This window comes from Diabrotica undecimpunctata, chromosome 5 (assembly GCF_040954645.1).
Source record: "Diabrotica undecimpunctata isolate CICGRU chromosome 5, icDiaUnde3, whole genome shotgun sequence".
NCBI lineage: Eukaryota > Metazoa > Arthropoda > Insecta > Coleoptera > Chrysomelidae > Diabrotica > Diabrotica undecimpunctata.
The window spans coordinates 161303755-161331179 of NC_092807.1; the positions used below are offsets into that span (position 1 = coordinate 161303755).

Consider the following 27425-nt stretch of genomic DNA (forward strand, 5'->3'; position numbering starts at 1 on the left):
ACTAATCATCGCAGGTATAGTAGTGCGAGAAGTGCTTTTGTGACGATCACTTCCCGAGGTTACATCTTCACTGTAACTACGTGATTCTAAAATAAAAAATGTACTTTACTTAACAAATAACCTTAAAATAATTATTTTTACTAAACAATGCTTATTGTTTAATATTTGTTTATTACTATATGGGGCCTACAACCAAACCCATCGAAGAATGAAGTAACAGCTTTCCATCTTAACAACCACAAGGCAAATTACAGACTAAGCATAAAATGCGATGGAACCATTCTAAAGCACAGTTCGAACCCAAAATACCTCGGTGTATAAGGTACAAGGGACTACGCCAAGGAGACGCCCCATCATGCATCTTGTTCAACATCGTACTCAAGAAAATACTGAGGGACACAACAGTCAAAACACGAGGAACAATCATTAATAAAAGCGTGCAAATACTAGCATTTGCAGATGATGTTGACATAATCGCAAGATCAAGAAGAGAAATGATAGAGGCATACAACCAAATAGAACGAGCTGCACAAAATAGTGGTCTTAAAATTAATCAGACCAAAACAAAATATATTCAGGTAAGTAAAAACGTAGAAATAAGGCAGCCACAAAATATAACAATAGGAGAATACAACATTGAGGGGGTAAGAAACTTTATGTACTTGGGATCCCTAGTCACGTCTGATAATAACGTGGCAGAGGAAGTGAAGAGGCGAATATTTATTGCAAATAAATGTTACCATGGCTTAATTAGGTAACTAAGATCAGATAACGTCGCAAGAAAAACAAAATGCCAAATATAAAAAACCCTAATAAGACCGGTACTCACATACGGCTCAGAAACCTGGACACTCATTAAAAGAGAGGAAACGTTGTTAGCCACATTCGAAAGAAAAATCTTGCGACACATATATAAGGGCACAAAAGAAAACGGAATATGGCGAAGAAGATACAACTCTGAACTATACAAAATATACCAGGATCCGGATATTATAATATTCATTAAAATAGGACGGCTGCGTTGGATAGGACATGTAGAAAGAATGGAAAAAGCGAAATACCAAACAAAATATTCAAACAGATGCCAGTAGGAAAAAGAACAAGAGGAAGACCGAAACTGAGATACTTAGAACAAATAGAAAATGATATAACAACCTTAAAAATAAAAAACTGGAGAAAAAAAGCACGAAACAGATCGGAATGGAGAAGAATCCTAGAACAGGCCAAGACCCAAAAAGGGTTGTCGAGCCAGTGATGATGATGATGAATTATTTTATTACGATTGTGTTATTTAGTAATTTGTATGCTGCTTATCAGTAGTAGAGACAGTAATAAAATGTTGAGGTTATATTTTCGGTAAATATACTATTTTTTGTTTTGAGAAGAAGCAAGGCTTCTTGGACTTATGGATGAAGTGAGCACAGATGAATTTGAAAGTTCTGAATCAAAACCTTATAGCTCTGATGATGATTTACAAGATCCATCATATCAACCCAGTAGTGGCGAAGATTCGTTGGCAAACGAGAATCTGTTTTCAAACGAAAATCACGAAGACAGAGTTGAGCCAGAAAATGACGAAACAGGTAATGATATACAAAATTTGCTAGAGGTGGGCGATATTGGAACTGATAACGAGTGGGATGATATTGCCGCAGATATTCCAGATTTTTTGTTTGACGATTCCCGAAGTGGCCTTTATCTTAATTTTGACACAGATACTCCTAAAGCTACAGACTATTTTTTTAAATTTTGGGATCAAGAAATTATGCAGCTAATTCTTGATTCAATGAACAAATACATTGAAATATTGACTAATGTAAATAGGCCCAAGCAAAAATACAGCAGACAAGCATCCATTAGACCATTTACTATGGAGGAACTTTAATCATTTTTAGCTATATGTATATTACAGGGTCAAACAAAATACCCCTCTGTAAGGAAGTTGTTTTCATTGAATCCACTTTATTATGCACCAGTTTTTCATTACACCCTATCTGGTAGAAGATTTGAAGAAATTCTGCGTTGTTTTAGCTGTGCTTGTAAAGAGGAAACAACAGGAATTGATCCACTGAAAAAATTCAATCCTTTGCTCGATAAACTATTACTCAATTTTCAAAAAGCTTATTACCCTGCAGAAGAAATGTCACTAGATGAATCATTGCTTCTCTTTTGTGGTCGTCTGAGTTTTTGGGTGTATATCAAATGAAAAAAAGAGAAATATGGCATTAAGTTCTACGAGCTATGTACAGCAGACGGATACGTATTGAATATAAAAATTTATAAAGGAAAATCCGAAGATGTAGAAGGATTATCTAAAATTGAGTCGTTAGTACTGCAACTTATGGAACCTTATTTGGATAAAGGCCATCATTTATTCCTTGATAACTTCTACAACAGCATTTTGCTGTCAAAATCCCTTTTGGAAAAAAAACTCATTCTACAGGAACTCTTAGACGAAACAGAAAAGGAAATCCAAAAGATCTTGTAAACACCAATCTAAAGAAAGGAGAACACAAATGGCGAAGAGACGGTAGCATCTATATTTCAAAGTGGAAGGATAAAAGGAAAGTACTCTGCATAACAACCAAATATCACAAAACTTATAAATGTACAGAACAGGTTTGGAAAGATAGTATAAAACCTGAAGAAGTTGCCAGGTACAATGAGTACAAGTCAGGAATAAATAGGAGCGATTAAATGGTGAGTTATTATTCTTCTCCACGGAAAACTATCAGGTGGTACAAAAAAGTGATGTTTCACTTACTAGATGTAGCTATATGGAATTCCTAATATGCAATGAAGAAGCGCAAAAATGTAAAACTGACCCTTTTGGAATACAGAGAAAATTTGGTAAGAGAATTATTGAACATTCCAGAAGATATGAATGATGGGAGAAAACTGATGCATAAGGGAGCTTTGCACGGTGAAAAACGACCTCGAATGGAAGCGAATATAGTTGTCAACCCTAACAATGAACAACACTTTCCAGATATAATTCCACACCCTACAGACTCCCGCAAAACTTACGGGGAAACAAAAAACGCAAGGAAACCAGATACTTGTGTAAAACGTGTGCCGATAAACCAGCACTTTGCATTGTACCGTGTTTTGAACTGTACCATAAAATTTTTAAATATAAGCATATCTCTGTATTATATTTTCGTTATAAGGATATTTCTTTATTATTTTTTACAGAAATAAAGATTTAGTTGCATTTACTAATCGAGAGCGGCATGTACCGCTTTGTCCAGTTGCACAACTTTTGTGACATATATGGACATAGCGGCATTTACCGCACCTTGTTTTTTTTTTATAAAAAACAACCTAAATATTTTAAAATATTATGAAACTACTTTTTTATGACAGAAAAATAACAAATTTTAAGATTTTTACAAGTGTGTTTTTTGCGACCCCCTATAAAAACTAGGTGTCCGCCAACGTGTTAATAGAGATATTAATCCGCCAATAAAAAAGCATAATTGCTAATAAAGAGGAAGCAGAAATTCCATACAAAGCTTAGTTCGAAAATTATTTAACAAAGTCAAAGAACAACAGTAATATACATAATTTTGTATTATCTATAGTAGATATTTGTAACACCATTGTATAGATATTCGTAAAATGTGGAATAACAATGTAAACGTTATCACAGCAAGAAAGTGTATGTCCGCATTTGATAAACCATGTAGAATTTCTAAAAAAGTTTCTGCAAGCAGTTATCTAATTTGTATATGTCATATATCGAAGGTTTTTTTGTACACTAAAGTGTTTATTTTGTTCGTTGATAAGTAATTAACGTGCAATCGTCTTTTGATAAAAATTACAGTAATTAACGAACCCGTTTTACTTATTTTCTATCGTCCAAGGTTTGCGGTGTGACGTAGAGAACGTGGCAAACATAATTTTTATATTTTTCCATTTTAAACGAACATGCCTAATAAAATGCATTATTTGTTTAGGACGCTTCGTACATTTTTTTGATAAGTAATAAGTTATTTGTAGCAATTAAAGTGTGGTAATTATCTAGAAAATGGTCTTTGGTCAAGGAGGACATTACAAAATGTTTGTCGATATCGAGCAATTATTCTATTTCAAGAAAAAAACGTAATGTAACTTAATGAAGTATGTAATAAATAATTATGCAACACAAAAAAGATAATCATCAGTTATTGTGTTTAATTATGCATCCAAGTATTTTAAAATAAAAAAAAACGTACAGTTTATACTTCTTATAAGTGGGGTAGTAACAGACTACTATCTGTTACTTCATCAAAAATGATGAAGTAACAGACATAGGAACAACCATAGAAAACATAAAATATAACTTGGAAAGCTTTAAACAAGATTCGACAAAATATATTCATGAAGCGGGAAATGAAGCACTGGGAAAAGTTGAAAACCTGAATGGTTGTCAACGGAACTAGAAGAGAAAGTTCTCAAGAAAAAACAAGCATATCACATATGGCTTCAATCCAAAGATCCTCAAGACAGAGAAATATACGCTAAATGGAATAGAGAAGTTAAAAAAGACGTGGATAAGGCGAAAAATATAAACTGGGAGGCTGTGATGAACTGGACAGATTTATGGGTGGAACAAAAGTGGCGCAAGCTTGGAAAACATTAAAACAGTTTAGGAAAAATGAGAAAAATAAAGACAACATTTCTCTCATAAAGTTAAATGAATGGGAAGAATATTATACGAAACTGCTGAAAGAGGATAGAGTAGAGTACAGATGGGAAAAGATAAGGGAATTAATAGACAACAGAGACGAAAGACAGGAAATCCCTATAACATTATCTGAATTGACGGAAACCTTAAAAGAGGTTAAAAACGGAAAAGCCGCAGGGCCTGGAGACATTCCCATAGAGCTGGTTAAATATGGACCGACTGCACTTTTAGATTTAATAGTAGACCTTTTCAATAAATGTATGTGTGGAGACCAGGAAATTCCTAAAGATTGGAATAAATCTTATATAAGCTCCATATATAAGAGAGGGAATAAAAGAGACTGTTCCAATTATAGAGGTATTAGTGTGACGAGCTCTGTGGGCCGGTTGTACGGCAGAATATTAAAGAAGAGGGTTAAAAGACAGATACAAGATATTGAAGAACAAAGCGGCTTTCGTACCGGGAGATCCTGCCTTGATAATATATTTATCCTACGACAAATAATTGAAAAGCGTGTCGAAAGAAGTAGAGAGACCCATTTGGTATTTATAGACTTTGAGAAAGCATATGATAGTGTCCCGTTAAAGAAAATGTTTGAGGTCCTCAAAAGGTCCGGATTGGATTCGACGTATATCCGAGCGATATATAAATTGTACGAAAATGCAGTTAGTTGTGTAAAAATTGGAACCAGAACCTCAAATGAATTTAAAGTCACTAAAGGCTGCAACCAGTATAAATATCTAGGAAGCATCATATCAGCAGATGGCAGAGTTAAGATATATGTACAAAACCGAATAACCCAAGGGAAAAAATGCATCCGAATACTGAATTCATTACTGTGGTCTAATAAAATAAAGATGCATACCAAACTTCGCGTATACAGAGCAATTGTAGAACCAATTACCACATATGGTGCCGAATGTTGGACGATGACAAAGAATGAACGAGATAAAGTAGACGTTGTGGAAATGGATTATCTTAGAAGGTCATGTCGAGTATCGAGAATGGAAAGAATCAGGAATGAGGAAATACGAAACCGTACAGGAATTAGAGATACTCTTTCAGACAGAATACAAGGAAGGCAATTACAATGGTATGGTCACGTGATGAGAATGGAGGAGGAGCGGTGGCCAAAGAAAGCCTTAATGTATGTTCCGCCAGAAAGAAGGAAAAGGGGAAGACCACCAAATTCCTGGAGAAGAGAAATTACAAAAACAATGCAATCTAGAGGCTTAGAAGAGGGAGATTGGAGAGATAGGAAAAGATGGAGGCTGAAATGCGGGAAGCGGCAATCGCCGTAGGACCCCCGTTATATGAAGATGATGATGACATCTATTTTAGATTTATTCTGTTAAATTACCAAATCTTAGCAGTTTTCAAGGGGTTTATAGTCTATACCTACCACAGGGTGCAGGTAGGCCAGTGATGAGTTTACCAATCTCTTGGGGTCTATTTTAAAATCCCTACTTTTATGACAGTGATGAGTTTTGTACTATGTACGAGGGTATTCGTGCTAATTGGTGATGAGTTGGTGTACCCGTAAAATGTGCCTCTATGCAAAAATTGTTTTTTATCCCATCATTCATAAGAAGTAATGTTTTTTTTCTGTGATGTACTTTTTTTATTTTGAATATAATTTTGTTTTTTACTGATGGGATTTATTTATCCCACCATTCAACATCATTTCAAGCTACAATGAAATCAGTAATGAAAGGGTTAAATATCAAAATAGCAGTGATCATTCACTCTACGATCTATTCAGTAAGTCTTGTTAGCATATAAAATGAAAAACTAAATACTGGTGTTATTTCTTATGACACAATTCGAAACTACACACAAGCATTAATTTATTTTTAACTACCACAAATTTTGTAACCAAGGTAATTCGAACTAATGATACAGAACTTGATGAGTACCCTTCCGGCGCAAATATACGTTTCCTTAATATACGCGTTTTTGTGAATCTCTTTCTTTAATTTTTTTACCATATCGTGTCTTGTTGGCAAATGACATGCAAACATGCAAATAACATGCATGTTGGTTATTATGTTTAAAATTAGATTATTGCTATCATTAAGTGAAATAATAATTTGATAAAAATATTGTTGTTATCTGCCAATATAAATAATACAGAGATTTATATAAAGAAGGACCGTTAGACTTGGAATAAAACCAGAAAAAGTTTCTTGCAATTTCTGTCATATTAAAATGAGATGTAATGATTTGGATATCAAGAAATTTTTTGTGCAAATACAATCCATCTGTACAAAAGAAAAAAAATCAGTACCGAAATGTGAAATGCTGAAGATTTGCTAAAGTAACTATGGGATGTGAATTGTGACATATACGTATGCTTTATAGATTACCAGAAAGCATTTGACAGAGTAAAACATGACAAATTAATGACTCTAATGCAAGAAATTGGAATTGACAACAAAGATCTTAGAATTATCAGAAACATTTACTACAATCAAACGGCCAAAATCAAAATAGAAGACCAGTTAACTGATAAAATTGCAATAGAACGTGGAGTACGACAGGGCTGTATTTTGTCTCCATTGTTGTTCAATATTTATTCTGAATGGGTATTTAAGGAAGCTTTAGACGGTTGTGCGAAAGGAATACTAATAAACGGTGAATGGTTGAATAACATTAGATATGCAGATGACACTATAGTTTTTGCCGATAATCTGAATGACTTCTTCTTCTCGTGCCACTCCTAGCGGAGATTGGAAATCATCATGGCCACTGCGACTTTGTTAGCAGCGCGCCTAAAAAGTTCAATCGAACTACACCCGAACCATTCACGTAGATTACGAAGCCACGATATTTTTCTTCTTCCCACACTTCTTTTGCCCTTAATTTTGCCCTGCATGATATTTCTTAAAAGTTCGTACTTTTCACCTCTCACAATGTGCCCCAAGTATTCCATCTTTCTAGTTTTTATCTCATTTAGAATTTCGCATCTGAATGACTTACAGATATTAACAAATCGCATAACAGAAGTCAGCAACAGATACGGACTAGCTCTTAACATAAAGAAAACCAAATTTATGACAATTAGTAAAAAAACAATACTAAACGCTCAACTTACAATCAACCAACAGAATATCGAAAGAGTCGAGCAATATACATATCTAGGCACCAATTTAAATAGCCAATGGGACCACTCGACAGAAATTAAACAGCGAATAATAAAAGCAAAAGCAGCATTCGTTAGAATGAGAACCATTTTCAACAGCTACATATTCACAGTTCTGCTCTACGGAATGGAAGCATGGACACTGACTGTTGCATCTAAGAATCGGCTCGAAGCTTTCGAAATGTGGTGTTATAGGCGCATCTTACGTATATCCTGGGTTGACAGAGTTACTAATGTGGAGGTCCTGCGTAGAATGGGGAAAGAATGTGAAATTCTCATGACCGTCAAAACTAAAATGGAATATCTAGGACATGTAATTAGAAATCAAGAAGGTTATGGCCTTCTCCAGCTGATTCTCCAAGGGAAAGTAAATGGTAAGAGAGGACCGGGAAGAAGACGCATTTCCTGGCTTCAAAATTTACGAAAGTGGTATAACACGACTACCACTGAACTGTTCCGCGCTGCAATAAATAAAGTAAAGATAGCCGTGATGATCGCCAACATCCGGAACGGATAGGCACTTTAAGAAGAAGAAGAAGAACTACACTTATTAATCATATTTGGTATACTTGTCATTAGTTACCACCTTTTAGTTATCACCTAGTACTCTGCAAACATACAAAGTACACATTTACATGCTACTAATATGTAAACAAATAAAAACCTCCACAGAAGGTAAGTTAAAGATACAATAATCTTAATAATAAATCAAATCTAATGGTTTTACGGCCAGAGTCAGAATTAACGAATCTTCTTTCAAAATTGGCCCTTGTCTTTTTTGGACGATCATTTATATGAGTCTATCTCAAAGTTTCTGTATTCTTGTAGGTAACTTCTTTAGGAAAAATCAACAGCCAAGGGAGAAATTCACACACACGAACTAAAATGCTCAATGTATCCAGAGGTGAAACGTGCATTCTTCAAAATATCACTGGTATAGCTGGTCCACATATTTTGGGTCGTCAATCATATTTGTGTTCATTCAATCGAAATGCACTGGTATAGAGCCAGTGTTGCCAGGTGTTTGAAATAAAAATCTGTAGAGACAATATAAAAACAATATAAAAACAAAGATAAAGGAAGCGAAGGAACGCTGGCTGAAGGAGAAATGCGATGAAATCGAAGAGTGCGACAGAAGATATGACTACCACAACATGCATAAAAAGATCAAAGAATTAATAACTAAAAAGAAAACCAATAATTTCCACCCGACACTAATAGACGCAGACGGGAACCTTATATCAGACAACTTGAAGTTCATTGACACATGGAAAGATTACGTAGAACGACTTTTTAACGATAAACGCAGAGCGACAGTGGACCAAGATGACGACATGACTGGACCCGAAATACTAAGGTCTGAAGTGGAAAAAGCCATTTTATTGCTAAAAAACGACAAAACACCAGGTCCCGACAACATACAGAGCGAGATCATAAAACTCCTATGCGAAACGGATGACCACTTCCTCGATTTTCTGACAGGCCTTTTTAACACCTTTTACGACAAAGTGGAGATTCCGGAGGAATGGCTTCGATCGACCTTTGTAACCATACCTAAAACACCAAGTGCAAAACACTGTGATCAACACCGCTTAATAAGCTTGATCAATCACATTACCAAAGTTTTCACCAAAATCATACACAATAGAATATATAACAAATTGCGAAGCAAATATATCGGAGTCACAGTTCGGATTCCGAAGCGCATTGGGCACAAGAGATGCGAACTTCAGTCTGCAAGTTTTAATTCAAAGATGCAGAGACATGCACAAGGACGTCCACTTGTGCTTCATCGACTTCTCCAAGGCGTTTGACAAGGTCAAACATGATAAACTCATGGAAATGCTCAGGAAATGCATATTGATGGCAAGGATCTGCGCATAATAACCAGTCTCTATTGGAACCAAAGTGCTGAGATAAAGATGGGCAACTTACACAGTGGGAAGATAGATATTAAAAAGGGTGTACGACAGGGATGCGTCCTCTCGCCGCTCCTGTTCAATATATACTCTGAACAAATTTTCAGAGAAGCACTGGGAGAAGTTTCGGAGGGTATCAAAGTAAACGGAGAGGTAATCAATAATATTAGATATGCTGACGACACAGTTATTATCGCAAATGACTGCAACGAGCTTCAAAGACTCATGCAAAGCATACACACAGCAAGTCAAGAATATGGTTTAGAACTCAATACAACCAAAACTAAATGCATGCTCATCAGCAGAACACAACAACCTCCGATGCAACTGACATTAAACAACCGAAAAATAGAACAAGTGGAGACATACACATACCTTGGAACCACAGTCAACACAAAATGGGACCAGTCAACAGAAATAAGATCACGAATTGAAAAAGCGCGAAACGCGTTCAACAATATGAAAAAATGGTTCACAAGCAAAATCTCAATGGAACTAAAATTAAGACTGGTCAAGTGTTATGTCTTCCCGGTCTTGTTCTATGGAGCAGAGGCATGGACCACAACGGAAGCCACCCTGAAGAAACTAGAATCCTTTGAGCTGTGGATATATCGCCGTATTCTTCGGATATCCTGGACAGACCACATCACTAACGTGGAAGTAATGCAGAGAATAGGCAAAAGCAAAGAAATAATCTTCACCGTAAAGAAACGGAAGCTTGAGTACTACGGACATGTCATGAGGCATACTAAGTACCGGCTGCTACAGTTAATAGTCCAAGGAAGAATCGACAGTAGGGGAGGACCGGGAAGAAAACGACACTCATGGATGCATAACCTGCGACAATGGTTCGGACTAACATCGACCGAACTGTTCAGAGGTGCCGTAAACAAAGTCAAAATAGCCTTGTTAATAGCCAACGTCCGAAACGGATAGGGCAAAGGAAGAAGAAGAAGAAGAGAACATCGCAAAATTTCGGTTGAATTTAACTTGTTCCTCTGCTTCGTCTTCATTTAATTTGTGCCCGAAAAAAGTATCTATACATCTGCGGAAGACTGTGGGAGAGTTAATAGATCAAACACAAATCTAGATAGTATTGGAAACGTATACTCTTCCGCTTCCATATTTAATATTTTTAATTTAAATAAAATAACATTATCATCAAATTCTATTTCAGTGTCATTTAGATAACGCCATTCATTGTCAAGACTTTGCAATTCGTTGGCTTTAATTAATTCTGAAAACGAAGTGCTATTTCTGTTAATGAAGGAATACTTCCATTCGTTACAACGAGCGGATTTAAAAATTCGAATTTGCTAAAAATATTATTTTTCAGCGGGAACCGGGTAAATATTTGGCTGCAAATTTGCACATAAAAATCTAAACACCTAAGTTTAAAAAAAATTACTACTTCTTTGAATATATTTGTTTGCAGTGAAATTTTTTGAACTCACCAAAATACATCCATTCAATGAGCAAATAGTTAGAGGGATCTTTGAAATTAATATTTTCTAATGCAGTGTTCTTAATATATTCTGGTATAATGAACAATCAAAAATTGTACGTATGATACTATAAATTCTGTTGTAAACCACATGAATTTTTTAAAACAAATAATGGGCCGCGTCAGGGAGACCCCCTCTCCTGTATACTGTTCAATCTTGCTCTGGAAAAAGTAAAACGTATGTTACAAATCAGTACCACTGGTTCAATATAATAATAAATCAGTGCAAATCCTGGCCTATGCTGATGATGTCAATATTGTTGGGAGAACGGAAAACGCTGTATGAGAGGCGTATGTAGCATTAACAGAATCAGCTACAAAAATGGGTTTAATAATAAACACCAACAAAACGAAGTATATGAAAATAAGCAAGCAACGACAAATCCTAAGACCACTTGTTATAGAAAACGACGTTATCGAAGCAGTCAACGAATTTCTATACCTAGGAGCGCTCCTCAACACTGAAACTAATACTACTGCAGTGGTAAACCACAGAATTTGCACGGCCAACAGATGCTATTTTGGGCTCAATCTCCTCCTTAAATCCACATTTATATCGAGAAATCAAAAAAAACTCTACAAAACAATTATACTCACAGTGCTAACATATGGTTCAGAGACCTGGACTCTAAAAAAGATAATGAAAACATGTTAGGATGTTTCGAAACAAAAGTACTAAGGCGAATCTATGAAGCAGTGAATGACAATGGAGTGTGGAGAAGGCGATACAACTTCGAACTTTATAGAATATTCCAGGAGCCAGATATCGTAAAACATATTAAGATAGGACGTCTGAGGTGGATAGGGCATGTAATGCGGATTGAACAAAATGACCCAGCTAGAAAAACGCTTCTTAAGAGACCCATTGGCCAGAGGAGAAAACATAAGAAATACGGGAATACGTGCTTGGCGGAGGAAGACGATGGATAGGGACGACTGGAGAGAAATTCTTGAGGAGGCTAGGACCCACGCAGAGTTGTAAAGCCAGAATGATGATGATGACCACATGAATTTTTGGATATTCCGACTGCATTCTTCATTTAATTTTGTAACCAGAGGTATTGAAAAATCTAAGAATAATAAAAATAATTTACAAGTTGGATCGTTTAATGTTTAACTGAAAATATTTTCAGCAGCGAGAACGTGATTACTAACTAAATTAATAAAATAGAGTTTCTGGGGATCATACTGTTCTTAGGCTGCTTTTCACAAGCATAAAAGCACACACATTAAATGAGTGACAAATACATTTAACAACGAATAAGGATATCTGTCTTGAAACGTGACTGAACGGAATTGTGTTCACCCATCATAACATTTGTCATCCTCATCCTCTTAACATATTGGAAAGCGAGGTTGCCAGTTATTGCAAAATGTCCCATCTTTCAGAAGATGTGGGGAAAATATTAATGTGAGGCTGAACAATCATAACACCTTTACTTTCATGTTATATTGTAACTTCATCTTTTTCGTTGTCGGCCCACATCTATACTACCCTATCGTCTATTATTCTGCTTATATGACTGTTCCATGCTCTCTTTCTATTTAGTATCCAGTCGCTTATTTTTTCCAACCTGCATGCTATTCTGATTTCGGGGAATCTTTTTCTATACCTCAGTATGTTTTTCGTGATTCTTCGAAGTATTTACAGGTTGTCTCTATAAAAAAAGAAAAAGTATGGAATTAGCGTCTTCTCAAACCATTCTTCATATACACCTCCGTCCATTTGGTCGTGGTAATCAGCGTTTCCCTTTTTGGTCAGGAAAATAATTCGGTCCGTGGCACAAAACCAGTTTCGCTTCCAGCATGAAGAAGAAAAACCAAGGACCTCTTTGGGATGGAGCTTTCAGTCCAGTAGAGAGCTCTTGTATGAAGGCAACTCGTCTCGTGTCCCTCCATATCTTTTTGACTGCAGCACCGACGTTAATGCAAGACTCATCGGTATAAACAAGGTTTACATTATCCTTCTTCCTCAATGTTTTTATTTTTCTGAGGTACTTGCGTCTCCAGGATATGATATCTTTTCTTTCCATCATTATCGAATCTCGACCTCTTTTACCATATTCAAAACACATGTCATTTAGTAGCCTACGAGTCGATGAATTCAACTTTGCCCATTTTTCTCTTCTAGGTGTGTTTAGACTTAAGATAAATTCGTTCTCAATGGCGTTTTCGTCGATTTTTGGATATTTTTGGTACTGTTTTTGGCTTTTCTTTTTCCATTCTAGTATATCCTGCTTACGATAACATCTGGAAATGTATATATCTTGTGGGAAGTCTTTATTATAAAAATTACCTCATTTTTAAATCTTTCATAATTTTTATATTTTGGTTGGGATCCATCGCATGTTTGGAAAAATAAAAGTTTAAAAAAATAATTCTCTCCATAGGAACGAAACGCTGAAATGGATCTTCATACGGAAAGAAATTAGTGAATTTTAATATTCATTAAAGAGTAGATAGACTGAACACAAACACTAAGATTAACTAAACGACAAAATATAAATATTTCTTATTACAGACAGGACAAAGCATTTATGCCTTGATGCGTTTCAGTGTATTTCTAGCTGATAAGAAGAGAGTTGAAAAGCAATTATTGTTACGTTTTTATATTTTGACAAGCTTTAACATAGATGTATTATTTACTTCAACTTTTTTTGTTTGTATTATGATTTTGTACTAAAAGAAATATGAGTATTTTAACCCGAGGAAAATATTTCGAAAAACTTTAAATTTATTCGTATATAGGAGGAATTTTCTAATTAATAATACTTTTGATTTGGGACGTGTGGCATTTGCTCACCTTTTGAGACATCTTAAATAAAATATCTAATATAAAATATGCTAAAATACATTTTAACCGGTTTCTGCAATTTCACTTGCCTCGTATATTGATCCCAAATTCCCACGTTGATCAATTGAATACAATTATATCAAATGTACTTATTGAATTTTCTTTTGTTACAGGTGATAGCAGTACAACAGTATCCAGTAAGGCCTCAGGTGGCAGATATTAACGAAAACATTCTCTCGAATGAAGTTATCTCAGAGTCGGGTTTAACCGACGATTTCATTAAGGGATCCGGCCGACAGCTCGAAGAGGTCATTAGTAGTTTCGATCTCTTTTGCAATAGTTTACATATTGGTAAGTATCAATTATATATTTTATAACACCATTTTGAAATTGACAGGTGTTTATTTTGATTGTAACATAGTTAAAAATAAATAAGAGATACAGGTATAAAATTTACGCGGCACGAAATATCGTACAACTTCACATTCTCTTAGGAGCGCAGCTTTGGACAATTTATATATTACAGGAAAATCGGGACGCTTGCTATTGTAGGTAAAATTAGTAGCAAATTTCAGAAGGTAAGACGAGACAAGTTGGCCATATCGGTCCCTGATTGTCAATCCCACAAAACAGAATTGTAAATGCCTACACCCACGGGGAATTCAGAATGTGGGCTCTCGAAAGAGAATGCTTTCATCCTTATTACTCCTTAAAAGCCCCTGGTTCTTACCTATGGAATCTGGATGTCTCAGATTTGAAGTTTACATTTTTTAAAATAATATATATTTGCTTCAAGTAACTAAAGCAAATGCAATTTTTTTCTACATCCATCTACCAAAACTGATTATTGAATCAAAAGTAACCCGTGCGTTTGTCGTCGCTAAGATTGTGCAATCAAGCTCATGGCAAAATGTATGTTGGACTGACATGCCCTAATCAGGTTAAAATCTGCACATCATAATAAGGCTTTTTTATGTTGGCTCAAGGTGCTTACTTTTATATGGATAAACACTTTATTACATCCCTCTGTCCTGCGCACTTTTTTCTTATTTTCTGTTAGAGCTACACGTAGGTGTTCCTTAGATACCAAGGTGCTGGTTTTTAATACGTAGTTTAATAAAGTAGTTTAAAGTTAATCCGTCTTTCGAGTGTTATCTGAATGGTGAAATGGGTACAGGTGAAGACCACAATCGCAGCAAGATGTAGAAGATCTTCGGTTCGGTATAAATCATGGAAGTGGTGTTTGGCTTTTAGGCGTAGTATAAAAGCAGCGTCTGATCCAGAGTGAGTGGCTGCAAACAGTGGAGGTACTACTTATCAGGAATAGCTGAAGTCACAGTTGGGAAATCAAGGGGAGAATACCCAACTAATCCTTTCCATGAAGTTTATTATATAAGGAAAAATTGAACAAACGGCCGTTACTCCTTGACAGGTGTTAAACTACCAGAGAGAGCGAGAAAAAGTTTTGTAATGTAGTAAAGGAAATGAAACAACTACAAACTGAAAATATTCAGTGTAAAATATCTTATAATTCGTTTAAATCATTAGTTATAAAATTTCTACGTGTTATTGTAAACCAATTTAATGTGTAGCGCTATTGAATCAAACCCAATAAAAGAATAATTATTACATCTTAGTAAATTATTCCAAAATTTCTAGTAAAATCTCAAAATTTGGCAATATTGAAACCGCGCTGCTTACGCTTTTTCGAAACATTTTAACGTCCAAAAATATGCAGCGCCATTGAACCAAACCCAATAAAAGAATAATTATTACATCTTAGTAAATTATTCCAACATTTCTAGTAAAATCTCCCAATTTGGCAATATTGAAAATTTATTGTTTAAAAGGCAGCAAAACAACATCAAATTTTGGATGGACGTCCAATGGGCTATATAGTATGTACAGCTGATTCCCAAAAAAAAAACTGATACGAATGATAAAGCGTATTTTGTAGAAAACTGAGCAGTGTATTTTGAAGGATAAATACTTATTATTTACATACTGTCACTGTCAGTGTCAAATCTTAAAATTTGTCAGATAACTTATGCTGTTCAACCTCAAAAAATGGCTCCACAATCTAGCAAAGAACTAAAAACTAAAATTGTAACAAAATTAGAAGATGGTTGGTCACTATCTGTCTTAATATCTTTAATATTAATAAAAGATGGAGAGGACAAGAAACTCTCGAAAGAAAGCAAGGTTCTGGAAGACCAAAAATATCTACCGCTCATGAAGATCGAACGTTTTTGGAGAGATTAGAGGAGAATCCTTTTGAAGATGCGAAAACTGCAAGAATTATGTCACAGTTTTCGGGAAGAAAGACAACAACTTGGCCTAAAATTAAAGCATTGCGTCTTAGGTACCAAACTGGTACTTAGGTACACAACAGAAGCAATATCAAGACTTAAATTTGCTTTAAACCATTAGCTACAAAATCAAGATTTTTGGGACAATGTAATATTTACAGATGAGAAAATTTTTCAATCTTTTAAAAAAGGCAAAATTGGGATTAAAGACCAGATATTAATAGATTTAATCTTCTATATGTTGATAGATATCAAGCAGCTGGTCATTTTAGCGCCAATGTATGGGGATGGATTTCATCTAGAGGAATGGAAATTGTATGGCGTATTGATGGCAGGTGTGTTGGGCAGACCTATCTGAATATTCTAGAAAACAGCATGTTTCCCAGTGTAGAACGGTTGTATCCAGAAAATAATTTTATCCTCCAACAAGATAATTGTCCTGTTCACTGTTCATACTGCAAATATAATAATAAACCAGTGGCTCTAGAATAACAACATCGAAGCCTTACCATGGCCCAGCTACAGTCCAGATTTAAACCCAATTGAGAATGAATGCTGATGAATTTTATTTTTAAATACCTAAATTTAAGTCGCCTAATTATGGAAGTGGTGCTTGCTTTTAGGCGTAATATAAGCGTTTAAGTACAACAGCGTTTGTTCAAGAGTGAGTGGCTGCAAACAGCGGAGGTACTATTTGTCAGGAGTGGCTGGAATCACAGTTAAGAAATCAAGTGGAGAATACCGAACTAATCCTTTTCATGAAGTTTATTATATAAAGAAAAGTTGAACCAATGGCCTCTACTCCTTGACAGGTGTTAAACCACCAGAGAGAGCGAGAAATAGTTTTGTAATGCAGTAAAGAAAATAAAACAACTACAATTTTAGGAATCATTGAGATGAGATGGCCTGAAAAGAGAATATGTCAACAAGATGGCATAACGTTTTTCTATTCGGTATCTACACACAAAAATCCACAGAACATAGACGTACACGTTGCATTTGCGATTTCCTATAACTTTTTTTGTCTGTTTTTTCATGCGATCATTCAAGTATAACTGTTCAAAACATACGAGGGGGGAGGGGACTTTTGGCTAGCACTGTATATTGTTTGTAGATTTTATGGATTTTTTAATTTGTTGCAAAGTTGCAAACATAATACCAAATAAGTGCCTTTCGTCTACTACTGCAGTAAACAATCACGTGATGGACATATACTAATCTTACTATATTAAAAATTGAAAAGTTTCTAAATCCGCAATGCAAAGAAAAATTATCGCGATACTTAGTGATCGCAATTTCGCTTCCGATTAAGTAAATTAAAATTATAAAAAAAACTATGATTGCTTAGGCAAGGTCTTATTAAATTAATCTAATGATTAAAAGAAGTGATTTCAGACAATTATTGTAAAGTGTTATCAGATTAGTAGCGTGATTAACTTAATCGGTGTCAATTTATAACGGTTTGTGAAAGTACAACACTTGTAACAAACTGCAACCAGAATAAACAATCTCTTGGACAAAGTTAACTCTGCAATTATTTTAACACTTCCACTGGATATAAAAATACTCCTTAATTTATTATTTAATGGAATCTTTAATAATGTTTCACTGATGTACCAGCAAACTCTTACTGATGCAACCAAAACCTGAAAAAGAATGAGCAAAATTATTTAAAAATTTAAATGGATTCTTCAACACCGTTGAATACACAAGTATATAATATGGGTTTAAGAGACCAGAATCCTCAGAAGCTTCATAGACCATCTAATTAAGAAACAAAAAACGAAATTAAAAATAGAGGACTAAAAATTTTTTCCCGAGAAGATAAGTTAAACTGGAATTTCCAGAAATTATAGACACACCTGCAAGAACAGTTAAAAGTTTAGACGGAATTGTACAGACGAAGATTAGACCGCAAGTTGAAAAATAAACATTTCAATGATACGGAGGAGCACTGTGCCTACGTAAAAGATCGTATACATGAAGCAGCGAAAGTTTGTACAGCAAAAAAATCAAACAAACACCCTATTGGTGGGACGAAGAAAGAAGGCTATAGAAAAAGATCAGAATACACAAAATACTTACAGTAAAACAAAAGATGATCAAATTAAATACAAAGAATCTCAAACAAAAGTTAGAAAAATGAAAACTAGGAAGAAAAACGAACCATTGGAGGGAAATTATAATAAAATAAATACATATATTAGAGCAATATAGAGTAAAAAAGATATAATCCCACCAACAACACAACATATAAGGGAGAATTGATTAAAAATTTAACAAACAAACTTTACGAATGTCTATTAAGACTGTTCCAAAACTGTCTTAATGGGAATAAACTTCCGAAAGAATGAAAATTGTCACATTTGTCAACCCAAAAGGGAAGCAAAGGTTGTTAGAACTATTGAGGAATTGCAGTATCATGTACGATCAGCAGAATATATGGTAAACTTTTGTAAAGTAAAATTAAAACAGAATGTAGAACAGAATAATACGGAAGCAGAAGAAAAAACAAGTTGTACGTGTTGGGGAAAATACCACAATATTCAAAAAAAAAAAAGAAGGTTATATCAGAGTCTTCTTCTTCTTCTTCTAATGGCGCTACAACCCTTTGTGAGTCTTGGCCTGCTTAACAATGTTCTTCCATTCTGCCTTGTCGGATACTTTCCTTCGCCACTGCCTGATGTTCATGGTTTTAAGATCCCTCTCTACGTCGTCTATCCATTTTTTACGGGGCCTTCCTCTTGTCTTTCCTTGGGGCTTCCATCTCTGGACTACTTTTACAGCTCGATTATCTGGCATTCTTTCTACGTGACCAAGCCAGTTTAGTCTTTGTGACTTTACAAATCTGACAATATCTGCGCTCTGCATTAGTTCATCCAGCTCGTGGTTCATTTTAATTCTCCACGAACTATCGCTGCATTGGGTTGGTCCAAATATCTTCCTTAGTATTTTGCGCTCAAATATTCTCAGTTGATTTTCATCAGTGGTTGAGAGGGTCCACGTTTCACATCCATATGTGACCACTGGTCTAATTACTGTTTTGTAGATTCTCAGCTTAGACTTACGATTCAGTAACTTACTTTTCATTAAGTCTTTGTATGCATAAAAGCACTTATTACCGCTAAGAATCCGTGCTTGTATTTCTTGACTGATGTTGTTGTTGTCATTTATTATTGAGCCTAGGTAGGGAAAAGTGGAGGCATATTTGTAGGTATGGTTGTCTACCTTCAGATTCTCATGTTCATTCGATTTTGTGCACTCCATATATTTTGTTTTGCTTTCATTTATATATAGACCAAACGTAGCAGCTTCTCGTTTCAGTTCTATAACTTTTTCGCTTAATACCCTTTTGTTGCGGCTTATTATGGCAACATCATCCGCATATGCGCATATTTGCATAGACCTTGTATTAATACAGCCGTTTATATCCAGTTTTCTAACAACAGCTTCTAAAGTTAGATTAAAAAGTGTTGTTGATAAGGCATCCCCTTGTCTAACTCCATTTTCAATATCAAAGGCTTGCGTCATATCTTCATCTATTCTCACCATAGCTTTGGAACCCTCCAGAGTCATTCGTATAAGTTTAACCAACTTATTGGGTATCCCTAACATAGATAGTTGCTTTTTTTGTCGATCTACTCCATCAAACGCCTGTTTGAAATCGATATACAAGTTGTAAATAGGTATGTTATATTCAACACATTTTTCATGTATACCTCTTAACATATGTATTTGGTCTATAGTTGACCTCTTTGGTCTGAAGCCACATTGGTATTCACCAATAATCTCCCCCGAAAACTATTCCAGGCGGCTATATATAATTTCTGATAATATCTTGTAGATGACATTTAAAACTGTTATGCACCTATAATTTTTGCAGAGTCGTTTGTCTCCCCCTTTGTACATAGGAAGTATGATTCCCACTTTCCAATCTTCTGGGATGACTTCTAGTGTCCATATGCGGTCGATTAGTTTATGGATACGCCTCCATAGCGCATGTCCACCATTCTTTATCAGTTCTGCAGTTATTCCATCTGTACCAGGTGCTTTGTTATTTTTTAGATGTTTTATGACGTTTATCGTTTCTTCCAATGTTGGTTGCTCAACTAGTTGTTCTGCTGTGTGGTGAATTATCTCTTCATCTTCGTTTTGTTCTTTTTCTGGGTTTAACAGCTCTTGAAAATGCTCCTTCCACCTTTTCATCATTTCCTCTTTCTCGCTGATAATTGCCCCATTTTTGTCCTTGCAAAATGTCCTTGCCCATGTTATATCAGAGTATTATAAGTATTATCACATTTGGGTTCCGAAGTTTAACCACTAAAAATCAAATTAAGGCAATATCACCGTAATTAATATTTCGTTGTCTCTCTAAGAAATATTATTAAACAATATGACGTGTTCTGTGGGACTGGAAACCTCTAATTATTTCAGTGATGACAACTTTAGAATGTTTTACAGTTTTACCAACTTGGCGAAACTTTAACTGTTTTAGCCCTTGCAGTTTCATTGTCTGTGTCCGAAGACAAAGGCATCCCGTGCATCTAAGTATCTCTGCCCTTGCTTCTATCACCCGACAAGATGTTAAGTCCACTCGAATCCTTTTCATATTAAGGACTTTTTTAACAGCGCCATCGTCGACATCTATTATGACGCTCTTCATACCTTTCGCATCGCCTCGTCCTTCTGTCCAGACTTTGACTGAGTCACAGGCCTGCAGCTTCCTTTACTGCTTTCTTGATTACTTCTGCCGTAGTGTTGGGTGGGATTTCTTTCACTAAGATTCTCTTTTTGACAGTGCCCCCTTTTGCCGTTACTCTGGACACGCATTCTTTCCCCCGATGTATTTTTTTGACGTCCTCAGCCATTTCTCTTCCTCCTTCCAGTTATAGCGATATCTTTTGGTCTCTTGTCCATGTTATTCTTTTGATGTCCACATCTTTCCTTCCTGCCAGATTTTCTTTAATTTTCTTAATTAGGTCTACGAACGACTTTGCTTTAGTTTTATTTATTACTAGTATTTATTATTAGTTTGATGGTAGCCCATCCTCTCCTTATTCTTTTTCATAGTAGCGTAATGGTCATCTCCTCTCCTCTAGTATTCTTCCTGTTATTTATCCTTTATTTATCCTTCTTTATACTTCTCTTTATTTATCCATTACCCATTTTATGAGCAAAGATTGTCACTCTCATGGTGCCCAAAGCACCTTCTTTATCCGCTTTTGCTGGAGTAGGTGGCAAATCTGGGAATATGGTCCTTACTTTTTCCATGGCCTTTTACTTCTAATCTTATGTTTTCTTTTCCTTGATATTCTGTCTTCTTTTTTCCAACTTTCTGCCTCTTTTCTTTTCGTGTTTCAACTCTTGTCTTTTTTTCTTTCCTTCTTTGGCCTGTGTCTTCTATGGGCTGTCTTCTCTCACCTCTGATCTTTATACTCTCTTCTCCGGCCTTTCTCTTGGTTGCCCTATTTCGTCATCTCTTTCTCTTCTTCTGTAACTTCCGCATCTCTTTAAGTATTCTTTTATTAGCGAAGTGCTAATCACTCTTTATATAAAACATCAGTTCCAGCTGACTCTCCTCTGTGATTCGATCGCTTAGGTTCTAATCTTTCTTCGACTCAGATATTAATTCTTATTTTGAATCTTTGAATCTGAATTTTTTTCAGCACTAATTTTTAATCTGATCCTATAATATGTTGAGCAACATTAGGGCTCTAACGTCTTGAAAACCTGAGCCGTCAGAATTGGTAGGTACCTCCCTCGTTTACTTATGGTTCAGAGTATTCAGAGAAGAAACAACTGATAAAGAAATGTAAAATGTTTACCAGTTTTAAACATGTTCGTCGTCGTTAGCTCATTACATAAAAGAAAAATTTACTAAGCAATTTTACAAGTAAACTCAAGTTTAATTTTTGATATGTTTTTAGATCCCAATAATTCTGGATTTAGGATAGTAACCGATGGCCAACTTCCGTTACGACAATGCCTGCATCCGGAAGCGTGTAGGAAAGACTTAGATCTGCCACCTTACTATAGCACATTCCATGACCTTAGGAAAGAAGTAGCCAAATATCTGGGAAGGATGGACGACTCGCCTCAGTCCGTTTCGTCAATGTTAGAATGTATCCTTTTTAAAAATACGTAGAATTTTTAGTTAATGAAGCTTTTATTTATCTCGACAAAATAGTTTTATAAACAGTTATATAAGTCCATAATGGAACCATAGACGTAGGTATATATTAACATAGACCGAGCATACCGGCCGCGCGACTTGAAGACAAGATCTCTTGGGCTTGTTGGTTCTGTCTCTTTCTAGCACATTGTATAAGAGTTAGTACAAAGTTAAGAGGGGGCATAAGGACGATAGGGGAGGACTAGTGAAATGAGGAGAAGAACTTAAATATAATATTTTGGTAAATGATTAAGTTAGGGCAATAAACATAACCTTTTTTTTCTTTTATGAGGGGGGTGGTCCAAATGTTCGAAACATACCTCGGTCCTCAGTCCTAGAAGGTGGGCAGAACCGCCTTCCAGCCTCGGTTATGCAGGACTTTTCCAGCGTGGCCACGATGATATCCAAAGCCGCGCGTAAGAGTTGTTCGGACACCATCACCGTCAATGCCAGAGACCTACCTGCTAAAAAAACACCCTCCTCAGCGGTGAATTACCTGCCGGATCGCCCTGATTGCGATGCAACACTGGCTCGGCATTCACCCGATCTCGCACAATTTTCACACATTCTAGCACTTTCTCAGTACGACTCAACTCTTTTCTCTCCCTGTTCCTTCCTGTTCATGTTCAATCCCACCCATTCTCATTCTGCCTTATCTTCTTGCTTGCTCCTGGGCACCCTGCATACCGTTGGATCGCTTTTTTCTTGTTTCTTTCTCTCCAATGTTCTCCTCACATATCTCTGAACTACTCTCGGTTTGATGACCTAAGCATCTCCTCCACCAGTTTCGTGACTGATTACTTCCTAGCTCTCTCGAAAGCAGGCTAATTTCACCTATCTATCTATCGCATACCAATAGAGTGTGTAAGACAGTGTCCGATATTTCACGACATCTTTAAATCATAAGATCTCCTTCTCCCTGTGCCAAAAAACTTTGGGAGAATCCTGAATTTTCCGTGAAAGTAAATGTCGTTAAATTACATACAAAATTGTAAACAAAACTCAAAACTATAAAAGTGAATACTAATTTATATATTACCTGCACAATTATTCCAAGTGACATTAGGATTATTATTGGTATTATTTAAAAAATTATGTTAGAATGGTTGTTGAAAGATTCTAGATCAGATTCGAATTCTAACTCTTGCCCATCACTGTTAATTTCTAAATTAGAGGAATAAAAACACGAATTTTGATAATTTGGATCATCTATCGAATCATCATCATCTTCACTAATAAAATCATACTCCATTTCACTCAAATTCTCCGCTATTTCAATTAGTTCAGCATCACTTAATTTTTTATTTGGCATTTTACTAATTTTAGAAACGTAAACACACAAGAGTAATGTTGTACAAACTAATACAGTGAATTACGCCTTCAAGTTAGTAATATGCCATCTGCTGAAGGAGTCTCAAGCTGCTCCGCCAGAATTTAAAAAAATCGGCCATAGTACGTCCATTTATTGCGCTGAGCAATAGTTTTAACTTAGTATGCATACCGGGACACACAGGTGTGGAAGGGAACGAACTGGCTAACCCTGGCAAGACAGGGCTCATCCACTCTACCTGTGACTAGAGTGCCCTTAAGTATTGGTCAGGGTAGTCTCAAGAAGCTTCTTTTGCGGAGGTTCCAGGACTCCTGGACCAGTTGTGGAGGTATGAGACAGGCTAGGCTCCACACAGTGGGGCCATTCAAAAGTCTTATAGCGCAACTTCTCCTTCTGGGCCGTAGAAGATGCTCTCTGGTGGTTAGTATGCTTATCGGCCACCGTAGACTCAGGCGGCACCATCTGTTTGGATTGGCGCAAGGTACCGTCTTTGTGATGAGGAGGAGGAAACTTCTTTATGTTCTCTGGAAGTGCTCAGCACTGGTCTAGTAGATGCAGATGGTCTGTAGGATCCTAGATGCGCATATAAAAGCATCAGAACTGTGTTCACCAAACATACACACAGCTTGAAACATTACCACTTCATGTGACCAAATTTGGTACACGCAGTTTCTGGTAAACATCAACTGTGTACCAGAAATGGTACACGCAGTAGCCAAAGTGTTAATGAGTTACGAATTGTTCCGAAACTAAAAAAAGGAGAAATTGTTTTCTTAAAGTGTTCCAAGTACCTATGTATAATGTTGAAGAGCATTAATGATGTTCTATGTGATGATTTTTCACTTTTTAGGTCTGATTCCCACCGGCCTGATGCAAAACTATCTTTCTCTGTAAGTTTATAGAGTGTAGAGTTAAATATATCAGCTCATTTTAATTCAAGTGTAATTAAGTCACATCCAAATGACGTCAGTAAAAAGACTTGAATAGACGTCAGAATGGGGACCAAATTTAGATCAGTATCAGATTTAGTATCAGATGAAAATTAGACGTCAATTAGATATTCCAATAGTTAACATAGTAATAATAATATAAACTCAACATCACATAACTTAAACATAATAGGTAGGTATTGGTTAAAAATTCAATCTATGTAATTAGTTTGTCAATTGGAAACAACTCTACACAAACAAATTACGCTTTAAGACTAAAATATTCAGTGTAAAATATCTTGTGATAGCGCCATTGAACCAAACCCAATAAAAGAATAATTATTTCATCTTAGTAAATTATTCCTAAACTTCTAGTAACATCTCCCAATTTGGCAACGTTGACACGGCGCCGCTTACGCTTTTTTGAAAGGTGAACATTTGTAACGTCTAACGTCCAAAAGGCAACAAAACGACATCATATTTTGGAGGTCCAATGGGCCATGTACTTTGTACTTGTAAGAAACATCACTACATCATTACGACAGTCGATATAATGTCAGAAAGTTGATGTCCCGAGATGTCATATTTTTTATCAAATGACGTAAGGACAAAAGATGTTTGAACCTAGACTCAAAGGCACTCCTCATTAATTTATTCTTACAGAAACGCGTTGAGTCACTACCAGTATAATAACAGAGTGTATGCATAGAAAAACTATGAATTTTAACTACAAATAAATAGATCAGGAAACCAAAATAGAACCTATAGAATATATTAGAAATAAACAACGTATTTAACGTCTTAAAAAACAGCACAATAAGTCAATTAGAACCTAAAAATAACATTATGATATTTTTCTATGACGTCCTGATAGTTGTAATTATTTGTAAAGTTAATAAACATTTTAATTGGTTTCATTTTAGACAGCAATTATCCATAAAATTGTTTAATGCAACTAAAATAATAACTAAAGTGTAGGCAATACTTCATACGCTACTGCAATGTGAGTCGCCTATATATTTAAAAATCTCATATTTTGTAGATAAAGTAGGTAATAAATTGTATTGAATTTGACTGTTATTAATATTAATTATTCTATAACTATCATTCTTAATGTAATGGATATACAATATGCCAGTTATTTTTTGTAAACTATTTATTAGTACATCTGCTTTGTTTTTAGAACAATTATTACTAGCTAGAAAATATAAAAAAATAGTATGATCCATTTTTTATAAGGGTTTTATGAGATCTTAAAAATCAGTTATCCGTATAGCTGTGTAAAACATGTGTTATTTATATCTGACTACACAAGAAAACCAAACAAAATAGAAAAAAAATTATCATATTTCTGGAATTAGTGTAAAAATCGTTCTCGAAACGACCGTGTTGCCAACTGCTGTCAAAATAGATAACTAACAAAATGGGGATAAACATAGATTAAGGCTTTTTGATAGAAAATGAATGCATTGAAAAGAAAATTGAATTAATAAGACCGATATGTTTGGGAAAAAGAAAACATTTTTTATTTTAGCGTATGGCATTTCGACACATCTACAATATTACAATAAACATTGCAATAAACGTTAAAATTGACTCGATATAAAAATACTTTTAAATCATGCCCAGTTTTGGACATGATTTAAGTATTTACATATTTACAAAACAGAAAGTCTTGTGAACTGGCCCTGTAGGCTCGCTGCTGAAAATTCTCCGTTATGTACTTGATAGATTGGATCTCGCCGCAGCTGCATGACCGTGATGGTAGCTTGCCCCATTTGTGTAACATATCTGCACATCGACCATGTTAAGTTCTGATGCGGTTAAGTGTGCACCAGGTCTTACGTGGTATGGCTGTATTTGGTTGAGCTGCCGACCATTCATGGATCCATTTGGTGATCATGTTGAACCCTGTGGCTGCGACTGATTCTGCAGTTTGTATTGGAGATTTTCTGGAGCGCAGTCGACTTTTGGTTGCATCTTCTATATAGTTATGAATCAATGTGTTGATGTAAATTTAATTACCCTAGCGATGATTCTCATGGTGTTATTTAGCTGGACATCTATCTTTTTGACGTGAGTACTGTTGATTCATATTGGCGCGCAGTATTTAGCTACGGAATAAACGAGGGCTAAGCCTGAAGACCTGAGTGTGGATGCCGATGCCCCCATGTTGTGCCGCAGAGCTTCTGAATGATTTTGGTTTTAGCTCCTCGGCAACTGTACTTAAATGTTCTCAAAAGCTTAACGTCCTGTACAAGGCCACGCCTATATATTTTGGATGTTTGTTGGATATTGAAACGTTAACGGTTCTTGACGCCAGATTGTTGTTTAGGTGGAAGCAGGTTACTTCGGTCTTGGAGGCATTGGGGCGAAGTCTCCATTTTTGAAAATAATTTCCCATAACCTCTAGGTCTTCCGTAAGAATCTCTTTAGCTTCTTCTAGTGACTTTGTTTGGGTTAATAAAGCCCAGTCATCAGCATAGCCAAACTTTGTTGATGTTGTTGTCGGTATGTCTGCGATGTAAAGGCTAAAAAGCAGTGGTGTGAGTACCGAGCCTTGTGGCAGACCATTGTTGAGTTTTCTGTAGGTGCTTACTTCGGATCCTATCTTCTTCAAGTGCCATCTCCGCGGCGGAGGTCGGCAATCATCATAG

The 27425-nt window shown here is 35.7% G+C and overlaps 1 protein-coding gene across 3 annotated transcripts in view; it reads left to right on the forward strand.

Annotated features, from left to right (window-relative positions):
• The window catches only part of fus (epithelial splicing regulatory protein fusilli), a 273674-nt gene that overhangs the window by 85603 nt on the left and 160646 nt on the right, over positions 1-27425 (forward strand). For all 3 annotated transcript variants that reach the window (XM_072533109.1, XM_072533110.1, XM_072533111.1), the window contains exons 2-3: positions 14202-14379; positions 22265-22459. In XM_072533109.1, the coding sequence (XP_072389210.1) occupies positions 14202-14379; positions 22265-22459 (373 nt within the window). The remainder of the gene's footprint in view (positions 1-14201; positions 14380-22264; positions 22460-27425) is intronic.